General features: G+C 48.9%; 2 protein-coding genes across 9 annotated transcripts; both read right to left on the bottom strand.

The window, feature by feature from the left end:
• Positions 1-13,846: 13,846 nt before the first annotated feature.
• Positions 13,847-19,794, bottom strand: LOC122368119 (U2 small nuclear ribonucleoprotein A'-like). Of its 8 annotated transcripts, none has more exons than XM_043341774.1 (7): positions 19,695-19,794; positions 17,353-17,498; positions 17,005-17,111; positions 16,368-16,596; positions 14,926-15,049; positions 14,440-14,601; positions 13,847-14,130 (listed from the first exon to the last, which is right to left on the bottom strand). In XM_043341774.1, exons 2-7 carry the CDS (start codon positions 17,473-17,475, stop codon positions 14,114-14,116), a joined length of 762 nt encoding a protein of 253 aa, XP_043197709.1. In that variant the 5' UTR covers positions 17,476-17,498; positions 19,695-19,794; the 3' UTR covers positions 13,847-14,113. The 8 variants fall into 8 exon arrangements, with proteins under 8 accessions (XP_043197709.1, XP_043197703.1, XP_043197702.1 ...); XM_043341768.1 differs by lacking the exon at positions 19,695-19,794 and adding an exon at positions 19,476-19,624; XM_043341767.1 differs by lacking the exon at positions 19,695-19,794 and adding an exon at positions 19,375-19,399.
• A 1,710-nt stretch (positions 19,795-21,504) lies between these two features.
• LOC122368116 (serine/threonine-protein kinase H1-like) lies at positions 21,505-25,025 on the bottom strand. The gene is made up of 6 exons (XM_043341762.1): positions 24,897-25,025; positions 24,516-24,815; positions 23,609-23,830; positions 22,760-23,014; positions 22,255-22,425; positions 21,505-22,060 (listed from the first exon to the last, which is right to left on the bottom strand). Exons 1-6 carry the CDS (start codon positions 25,023-25,025, stop codon positions 21,827-21,829), a joined length of 1,311 nt encoding a protein of 436 aa, XP_043197697.1. The 3' UTR covers positions 21,505-21,826.
• Between the last annotated feature and the right edge of the window lie 400 nt (positions 25,026-25,425).

The raw sequence follows: 25,425 nt of genomic DNA, 5'->3' as shown, positions 1-25,425 counted from the left end.
CAAGTATGAACTGAGAGACAAACCGAACGACCGAGGTGTTGCTTTCGCGGTCATCGAGGGAATGTGAGATGAAGGTACCCCGTCTAACGATTAATTATGCGAACCGTGAAATGGCGATATCCTGTTATTGGAACAGTGTAACAAAAATATTCCAGATAGGCAGTCGCGCAGTGGATAGACAGTCGGAAATAGGGACAGCTGGCGCAATGCATCGGTACTTTTGCAGCAACAAGACATCGAGTGAGTTTCGCGTTATCAACATCAGGAAGGGTGTTGAGGAATACACATTTAGAAGGTACATGGTTATGTCCGAGCGATAATTACGGCGTGGCTGTTCAGATACGCGACACACAAAGCACGGCACACTGATTGGAGTGATGGTGCAATGACCTGAATGTTACGCAGCGACATGTTATTTTGACATGCTTGCGGCAATAGCGGTGACGGTATTTAGATATGCAATTGCAGGTGGCGGCATGTGTAGTTTAAACGTTGTGGGTAGTATGAACACCGGTACAGATTGTTGTGCATTGTTCGATACTCGATAGGGAGCGGATAATGATGCTACATTGCACCATGGTGGTGGTAGATTAGAATATTGCGATATGACAATTGGTAAGATATGTGAATGCTTTATATAAATACCATGGCGCCGATCGCCGGCCGCGCCAGCCCCGAGACGGCACGGGCTAGAGACGGGCGCGGCCCTGTGCGGTGAATGTGCGAAGGTATAAATAGGCGCGTTTGAGACCTTCGGGCCCTCTCGCTCTCTCGGGCTCTTGCTCTCTGGTTCGCGCGCGGGCAGTGGTGGTCCCGACGCCGCCCGTGGTGGTCGCCTTGTGCGTCTGGTCTACAAACATGTAAGTTCTTGGGCCTTATCTCCTGCCCAGTCGGACGTCTCTAACCGGACTCTTGCCAAGCCCTATCCACGACACTGGTTCCGACCGGCGGAGTGAAAGGGCTAGAGCCTGACTTCGGTTGAGTCTCTGCTGCGGTCGGAGATATGTCTCAGGCACAGACACACACATTAGTCACACTGGCGTAGGTAACAACATTTCAGGATGGCCGCGGTACTGTGGGCAGTTTTTAAGTTCGATTGATTGGTCTATGCCTTTTTGAGACACCGTGTTTCGGGACTCGACTCAGTCCATTTCGGCACTGTGAGAAAATCACGGTCGCAGTGAGGCGCGACTCGCGCTGCAGAGCCGCACGATCGAGCTGAAAGCGCCCTGCGTCGCCGCCTGGGTGGCGCAAAACGCAGCGGCGGCGCGAGGACCGAGACTAGAAGGCCTTGACCGAGACCGGTGGCGTGATGAAACCACCCCACCAGCGCGCACCAGCGAGGCGGCACGGTGTGGTAATCTACGCACTGGCACAGCCCGACCCGTCGGGACAGAGCGGCGGCGAAACCGGGTCAGCGTGGGACGACACAGCGCGCCGCACCTACACTGTAAAAAAAGTTTACCAACTAGTTAGTTATCCGGCCACTTTTCACTAACCATAGGCGTGTAAGCAAAACACGCATTTCATGACTAAGTGTGTTTTCAATTACACGCAAAAGGTTGAATAGCGTGTTTTGAAACACACCTCCTAGTTTTCGAATATTTGCCAGGTTACTAAGATAAGCCGTGTAAGCGTGTTTATTGACTATCATCGGTGTGTTTTGTTAATAACTACAGACGTGTTAGGTAACACATGTGTTTGTCACACGGCCACTTTTCACTAGCTATATGCGTGTACGCAAAACACACATATTGCGTGTTAGCTAACTAAGCTGTGCGTGTTAATAAACTAAATGCATTTTTGAGAACAGGCGTGTAACTTAACTAATGTGCGTGTTAGTCACCTCTTTTCACAGCCGCCCCCCCCCCCCCAAAAAAAAACGAATCGAATTAAACTCATCAAACATGTTTATTCAAAACTGCATTCAAGCTCCTTTCAGCAAGCTTACAACTGCATACAGTAATATTTCTCTTATTGTACTAAAAATGAACCTAAAAAAGTAATCTTCTGTAGGAAACTGCCGAGCGGCAAAGGCGCTCCGTTCTAAAGTTACGTTCTAAGCTATATATAGCCTGCAGGAATCCGCACCAGCCATGACACCATACAGGCTCCAAATACCTATTACGAAAACATTGAGAGTGCTTCATTTCTGTCGATATGGGCAAACTAAATTGCAACAAAAGGGCAAAAATTCCCTGACCGAACAATGGTGGCTCATGTGTCTACAAAAAAAAAATATTTGACAACATGGCTGCAGTGACAGGAATTGCATAAAACAGCACCTCACTGCGTTCACTGGTTGAGTGCCCAACCAAAAATTAGGTACATTTAATTTCTTGTTCAAAGCTTAATGCGGTTTTAGTGTGCAACATGCTCATTGTTCAGTCCGTCATATGTACTTATAGACGTCAATTGACAGTCAACAAATGAACAGTGTCTCCAACCTGAGACCCTCTAAAGCCTGGTTGGAGCTTCATTTGAAAAGAAAATGAGTGACATACATAAACCACACTAAAACGCCAGCAATATCTCCACTGATCTTTCCCATAATCACTCACCATACCAGTAAGGATGAAAGCCATGTCCAACAATCCATATCATTTCACTGTTTGACTTCTTATTATTCTTATTCGGGTTATGTATCACCACAGTATCACCACTTCTGCATCCCACAGCAGCTCCTTATACTGCACACGCAACACTTATACGCCACAGCTCAGCTCCTTCACAACGCACGCGTCCTCTCCCCTCTCTGACTTGGCACAGACTGAACAATGGCGGGCGCAGAGGGGCGCACAAAATGGCGATTTTTTTTCAATTAACTAAGGTCTTTGTAATGCTACAACAAAAAGAGTAGTAAGAAAACTAAGATTGTGAGTAACAACATGCGTTTGATTTGTTAGTTAACACGTTACCCAAAAAAAAGGCAAAGGAAGCATAAACAAACATGTTTGTCAAATAGCACGGCATGGTTTGCACGGATAATATTTGTCGGCTTACAATGATGTTAGCTTTTCTGCTTCGATGAAATGGATGTGGTGTTAGGTTGCAAACATATGTGTTACCTGACCCATTTTTTGCAACAACGTGTGTTTTAATACTAGATTTTGCTTGAAGAATTAACTAACTGGTTTGTTAGCATTTTTTACAGTGTAAAGCTGCGCCACGCGGCGCGCGCGTGCTCTCTTCCACATTTACATTATGCAGTTGATTGTATTAATTGCACGGCCTTGGATCGGAACAGGTATACTTCGTTGTAGCACTGTATAACATATGATTGTGCGACTTGACGCGCGCGTTTCGTCGACGGTTAGAATATATAGATTATTGTATTTAAGCAGTAAGCACTGCAATGGAGTGTAACAGTTCTTATTCTCTCAAAGTAGCCCTGCATAAGCTAAGACAGAAAATAGGTGCAAACCTGGAACACGGATCGTATTATAATGTTCGATATACCGACTGCAAGATCTATCGCGCACATAGGGTGAGATACGCAAGAGACAAAACTGACGTGTGTCACGGAATGTTCGGTACTTTACATGGGTTACTGGTTTCCCAAAGGAAAAGCATATGGCGAGTTACATTATTAGTAATGGTATTAAATGCGTTTCAAAGAAGGCAATGTACCATTACGATAAACAATACGGGCCTTCTGGTACAATAAACAATAATGAGGTACCGGGTCGCATTGTTTATTGTAATGATATTAACTGTTAACAAAAGGTGCGCTCTTCACTCAATATACCCTGCGCTCGTCCATCCAGTGTGACATTATTGATATCTGGTATTCTATATGTACCTAAACCTGTCGCGGCTTTAGGATTTTGTGCGTTAGCTCTTCAAATGTCGTTCCAATCGCGGATAAGGAAGGGTTCTTACAACCACCCATGTAGTATATGTATCACATATGTTGGTGCATTATTTGTATATGTTTTACCGCGGTCCTTCGGATTGTGTGAAAGTGCGCGGGTGCTGACGTCACACTGCGTGTGACGGTATAAAAACTCGCGCGCGGCTCAGGGTCGGGGGCTCGCTCACTCTGGGGGACTCTCGCTGGCACTCGCCCGACTCGACTCGGCCGGGGCAGTGCTTTTGCTCGACCTCGCCACGCTGCGATGTGAGTACCGGTGGGACACCGGTCCAGTCAGGACCTGTTGTGCCCGAGTGACGCGAAAGTGTTTTCGTCACTGCGCGTGTAGCGGGTAACATTGCGCCTGTCTGCCTATTGCCTAGTAGCTGTACTTTTGCCGTACTTGAATCTAATCTCATGTCTATAATAGCCTGTAATGTAATATACCTGTTCCAAGGCAAAGCAAATTCTTTGTAGTTTGTAACGTTTACGTCTGAAAGAGACGATTGCTTGAAGAAGTGGTGCTAAAAATAAACTTTCATACTCCTAGACAAACGACCTGCTCAGCAGACACTTCATGCGTGAAGCCAAGCTGGCAAAGTATAAAACAATAAAATTCACACTGGTGGCTCGTCCGGGAGGTAATCTTTATCAGTTCGATTAAGAGACCTGGAGATGCCCTTACTGGCTTTTGGTTGTTTATTAGCCTTGTTTATTATTTTGTTTATGGTCATTGCTTCCGGCTCCGAACTGTAATCACCTTCAGTCTGGGCTCGGCCATCAGTGAAAGTGATTGAGGACGGTATGTGCAAAACACCATTTATAAAATTCACACTGGGGGCTCGTTGCCGGTATGACTTGAATCTGATCGATCAAGGGACTAGGGACAGGTTTTATTTAGTTTGCATTTGCATTAGTAATTGTTTTTTTTTTTGTAAAGATACAGGCACAATGACACCCGATTTCAAATCTCAGGCACTCAGGCTCCTGATCAATCTCTTGATGAGATTGATTTGTCTTTTGGTTCTTTTTACTGTACTGATCACTTTCACGATCGGTTGTGCTGGGTTGCAGTTGCAACCCATGGGATATCCCTTGGCAAATCGGATATTTCTGTCGCTGGTTTCTTATGGGATATCCCTTGGCAAATCGGATATTTCTGTCGTTGGTTTCTTATTCCGAGAATGAACTGCTTGGCAGCACACGGGGTGTGTGATGTTCTAATTTAGTTAGAATTTGAGACGGCAGATGATATTTGACATTGAACATCTTTATATTCGATTTGATTTTAAATTGTCGGTTCATAAATGCTTATTTTTGATTTATTTCATGAATATTGTTTGTGTTGCTAAACCAATGTTTATTCTACTTCCAATTAGAAGGAACAATGTTTTTTGATCGTAATTTGCCTACATTCAGTTCAACATTGGTGCATAATTTAATGGTAAGCCGATTTGTTTCGATATTTGATGCACGAATTATTGTGAGCAAATGGATTTCATTCAAATGATGGCTATTTAATAGTAGGGTTTGTGCGACGGTGGCTAAATTTAATATCAAGTTTCGTGCGACGGAAGGTGTTCTTGGTTTGTTTCCTTTCATTTGCTATGTTGACCTGCTTTGGTTCTGAAGCGATCGCTTCCGTCGAATCGGTTCACGGTCAGGCGCCCCAGCCGAAAGCGAGAGCTGAGCCGCGTTTTCACTTTCACCTTCAACATCGCTGCGTGGTGCGTAATGGAGACCTGGGCAGCCGACCGGCCGAGACGGACCGATCATTTTTCTTTCGGTATTAAAAGGCATGGTAACATCGTCTGACATGTCTCGTGATGTTTTGAGATGCGATTCCGGCAACATTTTTCTTAAAGGTCATTGAAGAATATAAAGCCGTGAGGCATCATAATATTTGCTGACTCAGATAAGTTAGTTAGATTTGCCAGCCGCTCGCGTGCTCTGGGATGCCGGGTGTAGAGAGGTTAATTTGGAGTGTGCGCGCACCAGGGATGGCTTTCCCCCCTCTCTATCGACCGGATTTGCGTACGGGCAGAATCCCCCGAGGGCCTTCGCACTACACGCCTCTGCCTGGCCCGCAGATGGCCTGTAGAATGGCGTCGCCAGTGACGTTGAACCGGTGTAGCTCTGATTGGGAAAGGTAGAGGCTACAGGCAATTATCTGCGTCAGATCCTTCTCTTCTCATGTTCTAGATTCATGGGAAATCCAACTCAGGTGACCTCCGGCACGAAGGCGGAGGGCGGAGCAGGCACCACTCCGGGGAACCCTGCCGCCGTCGGAGGAGAGGAGGAGTATTATGATGTGCTCAGCCAGTACGGCACGGCGGGCGACCAACGACCTCGTCTGGAGGTACTCGGCGCCAACACAGGTCAGTCCCGGTCACATGAGGTGGCGAGGGGTGAGATGGTCGGTCAAGAGCACAGTGCACTATTTGATTCTAATCGAGGCACGGGTCAATACGATTCGTTCGTGTTGCGCAACCTCCCGGTCTTCAAAGGTGAATATAACGGTACTGCCGTTACTGACTGGGTGCAAAAGGTTGATCTACTTCTGGAACTCACGGGAACTCCCGATGAGTCGATTCTGCCGCTGTTGGCACTGCGAGTCGAGACGCAAGTATTGAGCTTCTTGGACAGCCTTCGCAATCGTTTTAGTCCCTCTCAGTACAACTGGGCCAGGGTTAAACAAGCTCTTCTGAAACAATATGGAGGCGTCGTCGACCTTAGTAAGCACGTCTCTCAGCTCCACTCCGCCCGCATGGGTCGCGAAACTCCAGTACGGAAATTCGCTCAGGAGGTGGAAAGACTGGCTCGTCTTGCGTACCCTGAACTTGTGCGTGATATGGGCACCGCAGAGCCACGAGAGGTTCAAAGAGGTATTATGAACCGCATCACGCTCGAACAGTTCGTAACGGGATTACCTCCGATGTTGAGCCGTTCACTCGTCGAGCGTCAGATTGAAAACTTTGACGAAGCTGTCGATCTGGCTGCTCATTTGGAGGACGTTAACGCTCGTTATTTTAAAAAGGCAACCATCAACGCTATGTTCGATGCTGAAGAATCAGCTCAGCACAATGCCGGCGTCTCTAGGCGAGGACGGTTGCAACGACCCAATCGTCGACCTTCTCGCAAAACAAATCAGAGGTCAATGGGCGGCCGACAGCCTCAGATGGACGCCAGACAGCCTCGGGCTAATACGTCGTCCTCTGAATGCTACCGGTGTGGACAGGTGGGACACTTCAAAAGAGACTGTCCAATGCAGTACTCTCACAATGGTCAGCCGGGTCCCTACTACGAGAAAGGACCGGTGTGTTTTATCTGCGGAGACGACCATCCGACAGCAGCCTGCACAAACATTGTTTGCGCAGCATGTAAACAGACCGGACACCCAGCCAACCATTGTTCAAAAAACTTGCAGGGCCTTCCTTCAGCCACCACTACCCATAGCAATTGATGCGTTTGTCGACGGATTCGCACGAAGTGTCTGCTCCAATTGACAGCGGCGCTTCACATTCGTTGATAGATAAAAACGCGTACGAAAAGATGTCAATCCAGCAACTAGTTGAGCCCTGCCTCACGTTCGAAGGCAACTCCGGTTGACTATCGAGCAGGCGCTGGGCGCGTGACTCTCTTCTAACTCCGCGGAGTTAGATGATGGCAAGTCACGCAGCTGAGAGAGAGTGAGAGAGAGAGAGAGAGAGAGAGAGAGAGAGAGAGAGAGAGAGAGAGAGAGAGAGAGAGAGAGAGAGAGAGAGAGAGAGAGAGAGAGAGAGAGAGAGAGGCAGTTTGATGCAATTGCTCAGACAATCGTCAATCAAAAGGCTTCTTGGTCTCACGAACGAGCGGGTGTTCAACCGGCATGCCGAAAAAAAAATCCTACAATGTGGGAGACCTGGTCTAAACCTTTACCGGCCCGTCACCAATCCTGGTAATGCCTCGAAATTAACTAGAAAGTATGAGCCAGGCTATATGTGGTAAGTGATTACCATTACAAAGACACAGCTGCGGGTCCGTAAGCCCGGTTCAAAGAAACCGTCGGAAAAAGTGCACTGTGACCGACTGAAACCCCGCCCAGTCTCCCATGTGTACCGGGATGGCCCATATGTATCGGGATGGCCAGGGAAAGGCTGCGATGTAGTTCAGATCTGTGCAGATCTCAGTCACTGCCGAGGAACGGTAGGAAGGTATAGAAGCCCGGCTACAGACAGCCTGGGGCAGGGCAAATTTTCTGATCCAACGATACCGCTTCGCCGTTCCGCTGTTGGAACCAGGATCGAGCGCAACTCTCGATCAGGCAGTCTCTTCCACATTTACATTATGCAGTTGATTGTATTAATTGCACGGCCTTGGATCGGAACAGGTATACTTCGTTGTAGCACTGTATAACATATGATTGTGCGACTTGACGCGCGCGTTTCGTCGACGGTTAGAATATATAGATTATTGTATTTAAGCAGTAAGCACTGCAATGGAGTGTAACAGTTCTTATTCTCTCAAAGTAGCCCTGCATAAGCTAAGACAGAAAATAGGTGCAAACCTGGAACACGGATCGTATTATAATGTTCGATATACCGACTGCAAGATCTATCGCGCACATAGGGTGAGATACGCAAGAGACAAAACTGACGTGTGTCACGGAATGTTCGGTACTTTACATGGGTTACTGGTTTCCCAAAGGAAAAGCATATGGCGAGTTACATTATTAGTAATGGTATTAAATGCGTTTCAAAGAAGGCAATGTACCATTACGATAAACAATACGGGCCTTCTGGTACAATAAACAATAATGAGGTACCGGGTCGCATTGTTTATTGTAATGATATTAACTGTTAACAAAAGGTGCGCTCTTCACTCAATATACCCTGCGCTCGTCCATCCAGTGTGACATTATTGATATCTGGTATTCTATATGTACCTAAACCTGTCGCGGCTTTAGGATTTTGTGCGTTAGCTCTTCAAATGTCGTTCCAATCGCGGATAAGGAAGGGTTCTTACAACCACCCATGTAGTATATGTATCACATATGTTGGTGCATTATTTGTATATGTTTTACCGCGGTCCTTCGGATTGTGTGAAAGTGCGCGGGTGCTGACGTCACACTGCGTGTGACGGTATAAAAACTCGCGCGCGGCTCAGGGTCGGGGGCTCGCTCACTCTGGGGGACTCTCGCTGGCACTCGCCCGACTCGACTCGGCCGGGGCAGTGCTTTTGCTCGACCTCGCCACGCTGCGATGTGAGTACCGGTGGGACACCGGTCCAGTCAGGACCTGTTGTGCCCGAGTGACGCGAAAGTGTTTTCGTCACTGCGCGTGTAGCGGGTAACATTGCGCCTGTCTGCCTATTGCCTAGTAGCTGTACTTTTGCCGTACTTGAATCTAATCTCATGTCTATAATAGCCTGTAATGTAATATACCTGTTCCAAGGCAAAGCAAATTCTTTGTAGTTTGTAACGTTTACGTCTGAAAGAGACGATTGCTTGAAGAAGTGGTGCTAAAAATAAACTTTCATACTCCTAGACAAACGACCTGCTCAGCAGACACTTCATGCGTGAAGCCAAGCTGGCAAAGTATAAAACAATAAAATTCACACTGGTGGCTCGTCCGGGAGGTAATCTTTATCAGTTCGATTAAGAGACCTGGAGATGCCCTTACTGGCTTTTGGTTGTTTATTAGCCTTGTTTATTATTTTGTTTATGGTCATTGCTTCCGGCTCCGAACTGTAATCACCTTCAGTCTGGGCTCGGCCATCAGTGAAAGTGATTGAGGACGGTATGTGCAAAACACCATTTATAAAATTCACAGCACGTTTGGCTGCTATGAGTCAGTTCCACCTCTTTGGCAATATTATTTCGGTGTCATGATTTCGGCTTGATCATTGTTTCGACTTTCATTGAATGTTTCGGCACTTTGGCTATATTTACCTGAACAGTGCACGGTTACCGTGACATTGCTCGTTTTCTGGCTCTTTTTGTTTGAATTGTTCGCTTTTATTTATTTCGGCCTTTTCAATTACAATACATATTTAATATGTATACCTTCTACGTTCTTTCTCGAGGTCGGAAATGACGGTGGAAACGCTGGCAATATGATGATTCGGACACGAACGGGTTTGTGGGATACATGGTTTTTGGTCGATCAGAATACCCCTAGACAACGGCTAAAGGATTGTTGAGTGTTAAGACGATACCCCTAGACAACGATGAGTAGGATTGTGCAGATGACACAGATTAGAATACCCCTAGACACACGAGGAATATTAGCAGAAGTTACCACAACAGCCAGTAGGCGGGCATGAATCCATCCTCACACCCATCCTTTACCCACTCTACATCCTCATCCTTCTCCCAGTCATCCTTATCCATATCCCCATCCCAAACACCACTTATAAATTCACAATTTCAAAAATTTCCCAAGATCATAGCGCTTCAACATTTTGATAGGTAGTAGCGTTAACAATTTTGTAAATTTTGGTAAATGTTTTAGACACCGACATAGTCTAGTTTTGGAAAAATATTACATTTAGTGGAACAGGGTGACCAAGGACACCAATGGCGGTGGTGCATTCAACATCAACTAAATGCATTTCCAACGCTTAAAAAGCAACAAAACTGACATAATCTGAAAGAAAATTTAATTTTGATATTTATTGACCATGATTGAAGCCCCACATCACTGAAATCAAGGACTGAAATTACTCGACAATTCAGGGTAGAGCATTGGCAGGTCCGGTATGCTGAACAGCTCAGAACCATGATAATTTCGAAATTGAATGAAAGAGTGTCGGCCTTTGATATTACTTTTTGTCCTTCAATTTCAATTTTTGATTGATAAAAATTAATTTTGTCAATGAGCAATCTTTGCGTTTTAAGATATATAATTTTTGAAATGGCGGAGATAGCCAACAATTTATTTTCAGGTTTTTACTTAGCTTCACAGGTTCATACATGACGTGCTCTGTGATCATAAATCAAAAATATATATACAAATCATAAAACTCATCGAAATTTGTTGCTTAGTTCTCTTTTTTAGACTTAAAAGGTCAGCTGAAAATAGTGATCAAAATACCTTAGTGTTGTAATTTCGAACCGGTTTTACCTAGTTCTCTATATACCGTGGCTTTCATAGGGAGATGAAACTTACAGGATCTTATAGTATGATCGAGAGTCTCACAACTTATATAAATGTAGGTATATCTCGGATTTTCTGAAGGGTCGCTTGAGATCAGGTCAGTCTCTCACCATTAAAAGTCAGGGGAATATGGAAATTGCTAGTTTGGTCCGGAAATGATATACAACTATCTCAAATTTTCAAGCACACGGAATCGTGATTTCATGCGCTCCTTGCAAGGTCTGATGCTTAATTTTGCTTTGTTGATCTTGCGTGACGTCATTTATCACGTAACCAAGGGTATCAGTTTTTCGTCAATAACTCCCGATCAACTAAAGCTACCGAGTCGATAAAGCCACTAATGGACATGAAAAGACCTGCCGAATCGATTGATATGCAATATGACCTCCTTTGACCAGCTTCGTGACCTGACGGGCTGTGACCTGACCTTGACCCGAGGTTAACACCTTAACTCTCGCCCGTATTGGTGTTTTTCCAGCCGCAAACGTATAAGGGGGGGGGGGGGTCCGTTGGACCCTCCCTTGCCGTTTCGCCCCTGATCGAGCTAGAGCTTCGCGGAAAAAACGAGCGTGCTGGCCGTGACGAGAGGAAGTCGATGATACCCAATTTTAAGGTCCTAGGTCATCGGTTGACTTTCCAGGTCAGGTCAATGACCCAAAAGTCGGGAAAATCGGGCCTGTTAGAAAGTCGTAAAGCGTGGCTGCTATGGGGTTTTCGGGGTGCTGATCACGAATATCATGTTAGTTTTGATCACAGATGATGTCTTCGTGCATTTAGGCCAGGTCGGGTCAGGTCAGGTCAGGTCAACCAGTAAGGGTATTCGTAGTAGGTGGCAACCGCCTCTGACAGCTTCGCAACATGTTACGAGGGCACCAAAACTACTTCGTAAATGTTCATATGGCTGCTAAATTCGAATTCAGCTCCTAAAACTGGCCTAGAAACATGTAAAACTCGAAAAAGTGAGCCGAGGTCATCAAAGGTCAATGACCTGATCTGACTTTCCAGTGACCTTGACACCAACCCTAATGCATGGAAGCAACATCATATCCCATGTTTGAACGCTTAAAACCACGAAAAGACTGCAAACGCGCCGCTAATGCGAGCCGACATACGCCGAATCGCGATTCCGGCCAAACATGGTCTCGAAAAGTAGGTCGCAGGTCAAAGGTCATTAAGGTCAGGGTCATGACAATTTCAGGGTGGGTGTAAAATTGATTAACGCGAGGGTAACGAAAGTTTCGTCGCGATCGGCCGCTTTTTACGCGAGTTATTCGCGAAAAACCGAGGGAGGGGGGTCCGTTCGACCCCCCCCCCCTCTATACGGGCGAGGGTTAAGTTGATCTCACCCGAAGAAAAAGTATACCATTCGACACGCCTGAGCTAGACAAACACGATGCTGCTAAAATCGCGGATCTGCGATCATTTTTAGCGAAGTTATTTACCGAAAACCGAACCTGTGCCTTGGGCCACTTGCAACCTGACCGCCGAAGTCATCGCCTGACCCTGGTCCTTAAATCGGAGACCAATCGCTGCATTTTGTAACGACGCACACGATCGTTTCTTTCGTGAGGCTCTAGCTCAATTAGGGGCGAATCGGCGAATGGGTTGTTTCCTCACTTCCAACCCTCAACGTCCCCTCGGTATTCAGAAAACCTGAAGGTCCGGTGAGGGTTAAAACGTTTCTCCTGAACGAGGAAGAAATGTAAAAGTCAAAGCTCTATAGACGTCTTGTAAAAGTGGCCATAATAATAAATTCGTTAGAAATAAGATGCTTTTTTAACAACTTCCTCATATAAAATCGGGTGCTGGGACCAATCTTATAAACGCTTTAGAATGGACAGGGCGTCACTGGCTAAAGTTTGGGTGCAGCAAACGGCTATTACCTAAATGCAAAATGGTTTTCATGCATTTCAGTCAATTGTATATTGTCGGTCCCAGTGGCCGAGCTAAAAAAAAAAAAAAAAATCGGTAGTGTTTTGCATCTTTTACGCCCTAAGAAACTACACCATCTATCGAAGTGGGCGGCCTTATTTGAATGGGAGGGCGCATTATGCACGAATCGAGTACTTTCGTTTATTTTGGACTGTATTTTACCACATCCACTGCTGGTATCACTATTAATATTATCTAATGCCGTGAATACGACAGCATTCCATTTATAAGATTGGGCCAATGGAGTCGCGCCCCGCGAGCTCGGTTTTCCGCTGGGCCACTACAGGCCAGGAAGTCGGGCTTCGCCTGAGGGCAGGACAAAGGTCAGCGAGGGAGCGCGGGGTCAGCCAGGTATCGCCAAGTGCCGAGCGGATGCCGCTCCCTCCCCTCTCTTCCCCTCTTCTCCCCTCCCCACCTCGGTATAGATGGGGAGGGACCGAACTGCCAATGACATGCGAGCGGTCAAGGCCGCTCGCGCGGCAGCGACCCTGGCGGCCGGGTGCCGCAACTGGGATTCAGCCAAGTTACCGATTCGCCTCCTGTGGGAGAGCCAAACCAGGGGACATACTTTTTAGATATACTGTACGGCCTTGGGTGCAGTGCTCAGTATCTAGCGGTCGCGGTGGGGCCCCAGTTCCCGTACGGCGCGGAATGCGGGGTTACTTGGATTCAAATGTCTATGGCAGCTACGTAATAAGCCTAGATACATCTCCAGGCACCTCGTGCGCATGTTTCCCTTGAACCTTTTCAGCTTGTGTTGGTTTGATAGAAGCAGTGTTGCCAGCTACGAGACACTGCGAGCTACGGTTGATAATTGGTATGCGACCAGCCATCAAACATCGACTACGTGGTTTGTGTCGATATTTTGCGTAACATCAGGGAGCCCGCGACCCCGGTCACAATCCCCCACAAAGTTGGCTCGAAAAAGACGTATCTGCATATGTATTATTCACTGACGCTGATGAGATGAATCAGGGGACGACAGTCCAGGTGGAGCACACGGCGGTTACGGCCGCTCCACGGAGCGCCTCGGTCCCGGCTGGCGGCGTCCGCCGCCCCGCTGTGACGGGCGGGACCGTCACCCAGCGTCCCGCCGTCCCGCTGTGATGAGCCGGACCATCGCCGAGCGGCCGGCGGTGGGGGCTCCGGCCTAGGCACCCGGCCAGACATCGCAGACATTTGTGAGAGACGCTCAGAACCCTTCCTCCACTGTAACAAAGGCAACACGACAAAAGTAAATAGTTTCATCAGGAAATGAAATTGCGATGGGAAGAAGCGTTCGCTGAACGTTAAAGGATGATCGAAAATAAACATAAACTCTGGTTTACATAACAGTACGCGTTATAACGCAGTATATCACGACGTAATTTTTTGAATCCTTAAAACGGAAATGAATAATAATTAATAGTTACTTAGCAGTATTCCATGAACATAAAAAGGCATTCCTTAGACAAAGCATACGTTACAGTACTGTCAGTAGTCAGAAAACTGAGCTCCTATCTCGGCGGGTCGACTCACTGGGCTGGCCACTGCGGATGCCCTCCATGATGTCTGGGCCCGGCACGGCGCCAGAGCGGAGGATCTGGTTCAGCCGCTCGATCTCCTGCAGCGAGGTGGCGCGAGCGATCGCCTCCTTGATGAGCCGCGTGTCCTCTGCCGACGGACCCGAGGGAACGGCACCTGCACGGACACGGGAGCGGTCACCTCACAGCGCTCAGAGACTGGACGTAAAGGACAGATAGCAGTCGTCCCATAGGGCTCATGGACAGGCAAAAGCCAAACTTTGCGATGTAATAGTAACGCCCTGTGCTAGCATCCTGTGCTAACGCCCTGTTACAAAAAAAGACAAGACAAACGCAACACTATTACACTGCACAAGCGATTAAGAGCAAAACATGATGTATTAATATTTTGGTCACATCCATTTCATATACATTACAATATCCACTATCCCAATATTCCGGACCGATTACGGCAATACGGCTGAGAGTGGGCAGCACTCACCTCTTGCCTGGACTGCCGCCTCCAGGCCGCCTCCGGGTACAAACGTCTTTGACCGTTTGGAGATCTCCTTCTGAATCTGTTTGCCCTTTTTACTTTTGAACAGGGCGTCTGCCTGCTCCCGCTCCTGAAACCAGCACAAGGGTCAGTCAGATGTAGTCATCGATCAACTGTGAAAATTAACGAGCGACAGTACAAACGGTATGACCCTATTAGCAGTGTGTTTCCAAGTAGTATAATATGCCGTTTTTAGAAGCTAAATTAGCGTACAGCGTGGCGTCATAGATAGGCAGAACCCAAAATAAAAAAACAGACCCACAGAGGCGTAAACGGCGCTCATGGTATAGCTCCTAACAAAACGGTATCAAGTGCCTAACTGTTAAAGTCTCACCACACCAAGGAAAAGCTATTATGACGACCAAACGAAAAATCAATTTAAGATATAAAAACGAACTACAGGGTCTTTCATAATGAATGTTACTTTTGAACATTTAGTTAGGAGCTCTTAATTTATCACTTCCGCGTGAATTTTATATGCATATTGTTGCAAATTGATTAGGGTTTTGTCCCAAAAAATAAAAAAAAAAATCACAACGCCAATTTTCCTTCACGGAAAAGCAGAGTAAGTCGACACCACTAAAACGCATTACGGATTACGGTCGACGGACAAGTCTTCATCCATTGGCTCTCCCCTGGGTCAACACTGAACGGGGTGGCTTACCTCAGGCTGCTCAAGGAATGCTTCTGCCTCAGGTCAGGGACAAGGTTCAAAGAGACGGCCTGTGGTTCCAGCAGGATGGCGCCACAGTGCACACCACGGCAGCAGTTGTGCCAGTGGCTGATCGAGAATTTTGAAGAGTGCGTTATCAGCCGCCTCACCGAGCGACCATGGCCACCACGGAGCCCTGAAATCTCCCCGCTGGACTACTGGTTTTGGGAGTCGCATTGGCAGACCTGAGACAAAACCCTCATGCAGCCATCCACTGCGAACCACAGTGGAAAGGTTTGCTGGAAGCCTGGACCCAGACGTTGTGAGGTGCGGGGTGCGACACCTTCGTCAGAGGGTCGAAACCTGTGCCTTACAGGTTTCGTTTCGCGATACAGCGGAAAATTCCTGAGGAGCATTAAAATGAAAGTTGTGTGTGCAAAAACGCTAATGTGTTTCTGTTTCATGTGATGGTACAGATTTCATGAGGAACATATATGTCCTGAGAAATAGCTCTTTCAAAAGTAACATTCATTATGAAAGACCCTGTACCTAGCGACCATACGCTTGGACACGCCTGAAAAGCATGCCTTGAGACATGCACGCACCTCGTACATCCATAATCATTGACTATGCTCGAGGTGCGCACGCCCTAACGGCGTACTCAGTCTACAAAACGGTCTTGCTGAACACACCACACATGCACCGGCGAGTGAGCCGTGTCAGCCGGTGGGCGCACCTGTTGTTTGACGCGCCGGAAGTCGAGCACGCGCAGGTGGGGCATCCGGAAGATGGTGTAGAGCCGGTAGTGTTGTCGCATCACCACCGGGTTGCCGATGAGGCTGAGCGTGGTGAGTCGCGGCAGGCTGCCGAGCGGGTCCAGGTCGGCCAGCTCCTGCAGGCTGTTGTTGGTCAGCAGCACTGTCTGCACGTTCGGCACCTGCTCGTGCAGCGTCTCGCCGATCCTCCTGTGGTCGGGCAGGGTGGACACGGTGAGAGGTGAGCAGAGCATAGGGGAAGCTGAGCATGCCATGCAACATAGTGGACAACATAGGAGAAAACATGCAATAAATAGCACAACTGGTGGTCACTCAAACAAACTCCATTTTGAGAGAAAGTTTCTTGAATTAATGATGCACATATTGTGACCTCATTTTTCTTGGGAGTTGGGACAGACTATGGGAATTGAAAGCCCTGAAAAGCAAAATGATATTCAGCAATAATGAAATAATCTCAATATTCCAGATTGTACCTATGAAATTTGATAAGTACATAATTTCTACCAAAAGTGGGTGCAAGTGTTCAAAGAACATCTAACCAGTCAGAATGTCAAAAAATGGCAGAAAATCTCATCATATAGCAGATTGGCAACTCACACTATCCTGTTATTGTTCATCATGAGGCACTTAAGCCTCTTCAGAAGTGGGAATCCATCCAGCTTCCTGATTTCATTCTCAGAGAAGTCAATTGTGTCAAACTGATCCTGTGAAAAGAAGTTGATATCAGTTGATCAAGCACATGATCACAATGAAAGACAAAAAAAAAAAATCAGGAGAAAACTAATGTAATTGATGAAAATCCAGAAAATAAGTTAAAAAGGTCACATTTTCAACATAATACATAGGTAACAGCCAAAACATGAACTTTTTCAAGCTAAACATAGCAGCTATTGAAAAGAAAGATGCTCTTAATATATGTAGGCTGTTACAAAGTGATGTACTTACCAGTGTGGCACCTAAATTTTCAATGACAGGTATTTTGTAGGCCCTTAAGTCGAGCTCCCGATCTCGCACAGGGTTGATGTGCTGGTAGGCCTGCTGAATCAGCTCCACTGAAAGCTTCACCATTGTTGGCACAGATCAGCAGAAACCTATCAATGAGATGTGTAAAATTACAACTGAACACAGGAGGGAAATGAGAATGGTGCTGTGGTAAATGGTAGGTAAACAGGTATTTATTTACTTTAGGACCGGCAGCCTTTACTTTCGTCGCGAACCCCAAGTGATAGTAAGAAGCATATCACATGACATAATTTGACCTTTTGATTTCATAGCTGATAGTCATTCATGGCACAAACAAGTTTAAATGCACCAATACAATATTTACCGTCACCGCCGTAGATCCCCACCGACTGCGTACTCCACCGGCCACGCACTGCGCTCCAAGGTTTAGTGAATACATAATAACGATGCTATTCAACTGTGAGGAAAGTGACGTCATTAAATTTCTCGTTGCGAAGCAGCGGCAGTGCCGAAGGCAATGCCTTAGGAGAGATTACAGGCAATGGTAGGTCAAATATTTTTAGGTTAAGTGGTTGTGTATTTGGCTTCAGGCCGAAGGCCTGAAGCCAAATACACAATATAACAATAATAGAACACAACAATAGATAACACAACAACAATAATATAACACAATAATAGAACCTTTGAAAAGCTGAGGCCGGCAATGTTTAATCTCACATACAAAACATTTGTTCGCCCTCACATTGAATTCTGTCCCCAAGTGTGGTCTCCATATAAGAAATATAATATCAAGAAGATTGAAACAGTTCAAAGAGCAGCTACAAGAAGAGTTGTGGGACTGCAAGGGTTAAATTATCCAGAGCGGCTGAGACAGCTTAAGCTTACCACCCTAGAAGAGAGAAGAGAACGGGGAGACTTACTTGAGACCCACAAAATCCTCCATCAGCTCCACGAGTGTGACCTCACCCAATTATTTAACGTTAGAAACCGAACAGAGCGAGATTACCTCAAACTGTACAAGCCCCACCACCGGACGTTGAAGAGAGGAAGATTTTTCTCACAAAGAGTTATAAATAAATGGAATTTGTTAAGCTCTCACACCAAGATGGCAAAAACATCTAACCAATTTAAGTCAAGATACGACAAACATCGGACAGACAGACAAGACTGACCGAAGAGAAATCAAACTGATATAGAAAAACGCGTGATTCAAAAAAGAAATGGGCTACAACATAGACCTCGACGTCTTCTTCCAGAGCCCAAACAACCTTGATTCTTGATTCTTGATTCTTAATGCACAATCACTTAACCTAAAAATATTTGACCTACCATTGCTTGCAATCTATTCATGCGAGCAACTTTTTCCTTATCCCCGGGTAGGCAAATATCAGTAGGTCAGGTTAGGTAAGGTTAGGTTATGTTCTGATAGTTTTTTCCGTGTTTAATTTGCTATTCTACCCCATTTGCTCCCCCACCCAAAAACCCCGGTTCCCAAGAAGATTGTCGAAAATTTCCCTTTGAAAAAGTGTGCCGGTCCTAAAGTAAATATTTACCGGTAAACATAGATTTGTAACACAATACATACAAGCTTGAAGCTACAGATCACTATTCACAAATCACAATAGCAGGCAGCAGCAGTGGAGTATATTCCAGCTTTGTGTAAGTGTTAGGTACCTCTAGTACACAAGAAAAGTGTCAATAATGAAACTGTCCCAAGCTGGGCAGGGCTGCGGAGTAAGAGTCAGTCAGCTCTGCCCAGGGTCCGAGGTCTGAGCCCTGAGGCCAATTTTACCAACAGAAAAATATCCGCCTGCCAGAATTTTTTGCTCAAAGACCGCTTCACATACAGAGTGAAACAGTAAAGCCCTATCCGCTTACGTGCCCATCGCCTTTATGCTCCGTATGTGCAGCAGTCTTTAAGCAAAAATTCTGGCAGGCGGCTATTTTTCTGCCGGTAAAACTGGCCTCTAAACTCCGTCAAAATTGCAAGGCTCAAAGTCATACTCTGTGCCTGTTTCAGTTTGTTGTGCACCAGCAGGGCATAGTCATAGTGGTAGGGCGGGCAAACATGAATGACGCCAACTCAAAGACAGCGAAGCACCTACCTTGGAAAGGCAGACAATCTTTCAATCAAAGGCAAATGAAAGTTAAAAGAATATTTCTTCGATTAGGGTTTAAAACTGACCAAAAAAATGACCACCCTGACCCTAACCCTTGCTTTTTCATAACTCTGCCAAGGCTTATCTATTACGAGGAGGTTCCAAAATTTGGTAGCCCTGGGTGTCATGATTAAAATACCTACTAGAACCCATTTCTAAACTTACCCGCTAGATGTATCAAAGTGAAATGACCATAGGTTTTACAAATAAGTTGTAGAAATGGACAAATTTTGTTTATTTCAGATGCATCTCCATCTAGTAGGATAAAATAGTATATTTGCTAGTTGCATACCATATGACAGCCCATATGGTGTCATTGCTTATATTGCGTTAGTGACGCAGGTGTGACAACGCGGGGGGCGCGTGTTGCAAAATGTAATGTTGCAATTTATACAATCTATAGAGGCCTTCCTTGTAAGCATAGCGACTAGTATCTATGACCGTGATAGCGACCCTTGCAAGCGACAAAGTCTGTTTCTGCACGTGCTGTAGATGGCCTCAGGCTACTTGCTTTTAGGTTAGAACAATTTGCGAAAGCCAGCGTGAGTCCATCCAGCCCCACGGCTTGACCTCGGAGTTCGTTTCCAGAGGGGTGTTCACGGGCACCGCACAGGGCCTGTGAACAGCCCTCAGAGGGCTGTTCACGGGCCCTGTGTGCGGTCGGACCGCACACAGCCTCGAAGCTCCGCCCACTTCGTCCCTATGTCAGCCTTCCGTCACCGCACACAGCGATCGCTGTGGCCGGACTGGCCACAGCGGACCGTCCACCGCACGCAGCCGTGACGTCAGAACCGCCTACCCATCCCCTACCCCCACGCCTGCTGGACGCACCGCACACACCGCACGCAGCAGTGTGCGGTGCCCGTGAACACCCCTCTGAGAAGACAGGTGGTGTTGTTTTCGCTCTGTGTTCGGTACGGTACAAGTGGTGCACGTGCATGAGGTGTCCATCCAAGTGTCCAGCATAGGTTGAGAATTGTGCCGTTCTATGGGTGCCCGGGCGCAGCAAATCCGCCGTACGTAGCCGACCCCCCCCCCCCTAGAGCCTAGTGGTGACGACCTCCGCCGTCTGTTGCGGCTCCAAAGCCAAGCCGGTGTGGAATTTACCTTTGGAGAGCTCGAGCACCCATAGTCCAGCACAATTCTCCACCTCCACCTCCAGTTCGTCTACGGGCGACGGGCGACCGGCGCGCATTGGAGGCGGTGGACCACTTCGGGCACTTCTGAAGGACCTGAGGGGTCAGGGAATGTTCGGTGGCATCTGACAGTCCCGTCTGCCGTCTGGTGCCTGGCGCTCTACAAATCCTCCCAGTGCCTGGTGAAGAGCGACAGCCGAGCCCGAATGGAGACGCCTGCCTGAGGCCACTAAGCCGCAGTGACAGAACATGATGGACGCCCGGGTAGTCCGAGCTACGGGCATTCCTTCTGAGAGTCGGCAGCGGAGAGCTGCCCATCGTCCGGGAGCTGGGAGAGGCCTGGGACGTGATCGACGTGCCGCCGGAAGTCCGCAGTCCCGTCGCCAGTGCAGTGTCGCGGAGCTGCAGCTCCGCACAGTCATGGCTGTGCCATGGCTGTGCCATGGAAAATCCGGACAGCCATGGCTGTCCGGATTTTCCCGTCAATGGTCGACGACTGGCTCTACCAGAGCAAACGAGCAAGTTTGTCCCGCGGATGGTGCCGTGGTCAGCAAGGTGCTGCTGATGGACTGCTGCCTGGCGCTGCTTTGCATTATGACAGCGCGGACAACGTGATCGACTGGAGGAGCCTGTCCAGGATGCTGAAGGAGGCTCTGAACAGTTTCGACCTTCGGAAGTCGGAACTGCTGCAACTGTCACCTTTTGACGCTCAAGGTGAGAAATGACGTACGAGAAGCGACGTTTCTTATACCTATGCTTTGGTACTTTTTCTACAGTAGACTTAAAAGCTAGTTGCTCATTTATTCTTTTGTTCATTTGATTCAGTTTGTGCTCAATGATAGGTATTATTGTTTATTCATCATTTTGTTATGCACCTCGCACAGAAATTCACACCTGATAGGTACAAATATTCACATCATTAACACGGTACCGAACGGCTATCCATATCGAGCAAATCATGTAAATGCTCGGCTAACACGGAACAAACACTGCAGCGCGTTGAACAATCAACATCAACATGGCTTTACGATCGCGCAGCTATGACACGGCCCGCATAGCTCGGGTAGAACCATCACCACCCATCAGACCGTCCGAGTGGCTGTCGCTGCCGTTTGCGGCCGTCGGCTCTGCTCTCGCCGATAGTCGTCACTGCACGGCCTCTCAGCAGCCGCCGGGGGACGGCGCTCCCTTCCCCTGCCGGCTCATCATCTCGTACTGGTAGAGGAACACGTCGGCGTCAAACTGCAGCTTGTCCAGCTCGCGCGGCTTCACCTTGCGCTTCTTGCCGGAGCGCCTGGCCCTCTGCGGCGCCGCGCGGGGCCCGCCCGCCGCCCCGGCTCCGGCTGGGGCCGCCCGCGGCGGCGCCCGCGCGCCCGGCTGCGGGGGACTGGCAACCTGGCGGCACCAACATCAGGTAAATGGATGATAATGATGGAATTCTTACGTTCCAACAGTTATGAAGATTTATATTTTATCTCCCCCCCTCCCAACGGTGGAACCATACTGAGAAGTGGAAGTAAAAATTAACTTAGTCCAGAAGCTGACCAAGTAGTTATGGAGCGAACAGCCCGTCGCGCCTCTGGACGTACTGGCCTGTTGCGGTGTCGCGACTTGAAGGCGGTGTGGCTGTGCGGCACCACGCTCTGCTGGGTGAGCCAGGGCTCGCGCAGCGCGCGCTCAGCGCTCAGTCGGCTTACGGGGTTCGGGTCGAGCAGGGACGAGATGAACCCCTTGGCCGCCTCCGACACACTCGCCCACGCCTGTTCAACGGACACGGCGCGGCTAGTGAGGGTGAACGGTCAGCCGGGAAAATGTGACATGATGCCGCTGTGCTGTATGCAATTAGGTATGAATGGCTGTTTTCTTTCGAATAATCTTGCAATTTTCCTCCCTCCCTCTCTCCTTCTCCTCCTCCTCCTTTCTTCTCTCATTCCATTTTCCTCTCTTCCTCCCCTTTCTGCTTTCTCCCTCTATTCACTCACTCACTCATTCACTCACTCACTCACTCACTCACTCACTCACTCACTCACTCACTCACTCACTCACTCACTCACTCACTCACTCACTCACTCACTCACCCACCCACCTACTGACCTCTCCCTCGAAGCTGAACTTGGCTCTCATGATGAGTTTGTAGAGCCGGAGGCGACTGTTGTTCTCGAAGGGGAACGTGCCGCTGAGCATGATGAAGGCGGTGACGCCGACGGCCCACAGGTCCACGGAGCAGGTGTACGGCCGGCGGGTGACCACCTCGGGCGCAATGTACTCGGGCGTACCGCACGGCGTGTACATGTAGATGTCCTCGTCCCGTTGCCGCGCCGCCGCCAGGCCAAAGTCCGTGATGAGCACCTGTCAGGGTAGGGCAACAGCTGTTAGCCGGTTATGGTCTAGCTGATTCACCTGTAGTCAGACTCGAATTAGAGTCTGTTTAAGACAAGGAGTGCTGGGTAAACGCTTCAAAACTCTTTCCAATCGCCTGCACTTCTGCGGGTTAGGACAGGCAGGGGCGGCAGAGGACGTCCTTACCTTAGAGTCGGGATGGCAGTAGAGGTAGAGGACCTTCTTACCGGCTGTCGGCGCTGGGGTGGTAGATAGTAGAGGGCCTCCCCACCTCGGAATCGGCGCCGGGGTGGCAGCAGATCCTACCTTGGAGTCGGCACCCGAGTTGGCAGGTACTGTGGAGGACCTTCTGGCTCGTACTTTGGAGTCGAGGTGGTAGAAGAGGACCTCCGTACCTTTGAGTCGGCGTAGGTAGGTAGCAGAGGCCTGGCTCCTACCTTGGAGTTGACGTGGTAGAAGAAGAGGAGGACCTTCGTACCTTGGAGTCGGGGTGGCAGTAGAGGACCTCCTTACCCTGGAGTCGGGGTGGCAGTAGAGGACCTCCTTACCTTGGAGTCGGCGCTGGGGCTCGGCGCCGGGGTGTTAGGTGGAGGACCTCCGTACCTTGGAGTCGGCGCCGGGGTGGTAGTAGAGCACGTTGTCGGGTTTGAGGTCGCGGTGCGTGACGCCGACGCCGTGCAGGTAGCGCACGCCGTCCAGCACCATGCGCAGCACGCGCGCGCCGTCCCTCTCGGAGAACACGCCGCGCGCCTGGATCTGGTCAAACAGGTCGCCGCCGGTGGCCAGCTCGAGCACCAGGTACAGCTTCTCGGGCGACTCGAACACCTGGGGACACGAGCCGGCCGCGGGGGGAGCTTGTGATAGGTGTGCCGCTAAGTTACCTAATGACAGAGCTGCTACACTATTATAGCTCTTTGTTTCTACTCGTATACACATTGTTTGTGTCTCTATAGCTTAAGAATTAAGATTATTTGGTTCGTCCCCAATGCACGTACAATTCTATTCCCCAATGCCAACGCCCATTTTATTGGAGAAAAGGTTAACATTTTAATCGCGCCCCCATGGCCCCTCAATTCAAATCAACCGTCAGTGACATCGGCATTCTGCCGACTATCGTAATGCACCAGACCGCCAGAGTAGCCAGTGATCGAAGTCACGCTAACGGCCTGCGGTGATCGAAGTCACGCTGCATGAACCGATCGGCTCGGCAGCGTGGGCAGAACGGTTTGATCGATGGAGGGCGGCAGTGGCGGCGGCAGGCGGTATAGGGACCGCCCTTCGGCGGGCACCGGGATAGCGCCGGGTCCGCGGAAATAGCGCGATTTTAGATATCGGGTCCGATGTTGGCCGTTGTCCACACCCATCCCTCCCTGTAAATGGGTGCCAACACATTACCCAGCTTTAGAGCTTTGTGCAGAGCTCATAGCATGCATCTAAATAACACCGGCAGCTGGGACTGCGACTGTGACACACTCCCTCTCTCTCCCCGTCTCTCGATCTCTCTGCTCACCTCCACCAGTTGTATGATGTTGGGGTGTCGCAGTTTGCGCAGGATGCGCAGCTCTGAGTCAAACGTGTCCCTGGCCGAGCTCTTCCCTGCAGTGACGTCGATCATTTTGATGGCGACGGGTCGGCGCGTGAGGCGGCTCTCGGCTCGCACCACGCGGCTGTAGGTGCCGCGCCCCACCAGCGCCTTCACGTCGTACTTGGCCAGGAGCCGGGGGTCGTAGCGCGTGCGGAACCGGGCGGCCGGCTGACCGGCCCGCTCCAACTTCAGCCGCTGAGCCAGGCTGAGCGGCGGCTGGCGGCCGGGCGAGCCCGCGGCGGCGGCGGGGGACGAGCCCGGCTCCGAGACACGCTCGGCGGGCGGCAGCTGCGTGACGCTGGTCACCGGCTGGCCGGGGGCGGCGTCACCCCCTCCCCCGGGCGCCACCGAGTCGAACCGCGGCCGCGTGCGGTGAGACGCGCCCAGGTTGAACGTGCGGAACCGGCCACCCAGGAAGAAGTTCTTGGAGCGCATGGTGGAGCCGGCGAGCCGCAGATGGCGTTTGGTGTGGTCGGCAGATGAGGAGCTCTATCTGTGCCAGTGAGGTAGTGCCGCTCACTCTAAAAGGGTGGAGGTGAATCTGAACACCTACTGTGGACGTCAAACCGTGTGGGACGCGACTTTTTCGCAATAACTTTTGAATACGTTGCCTCTCAAGAACGAAACTTCGGCAATGGACATTTCAGACCCCGGCCTAATTTTTATTATAAAGGTTTTTTAATGTCAAATAAATATTTAGGGTACTTCCCGTTCACTCGTAATGCTAAGTGAAATATCAGCCCGGATGGCGGCTATCGTCAGGTTGCTCGCGAAGCCCCGCCTACTAACTACGAATTCCCTGCCATCTACCGTTCAGACACGACTGCCATCTGTC

This window comes from Amphibalanus amphitrite, unplaced genomic scaffold (assembly GCF_019059575.1).
Source record: "Amphibalanus amphitrite isolate SeventyFive unplaced genomic scaffold, NRLGWU_Aamphi_draft 000924F_arrow, whole genome shotgun sequence".
Taxonomy (NCBI): domain Eukaryota; kingdom Metazoa; phylum Arthropoda; class Thecostraca; order Balanomorpha; family Balanidae; genus Amphibalanus; species Amphibalanus amphitrite.
Note: the sequence above shows the minus strand (reverse complement) of the source record. Positions and strands in the feature narration are given on the sequence as shown.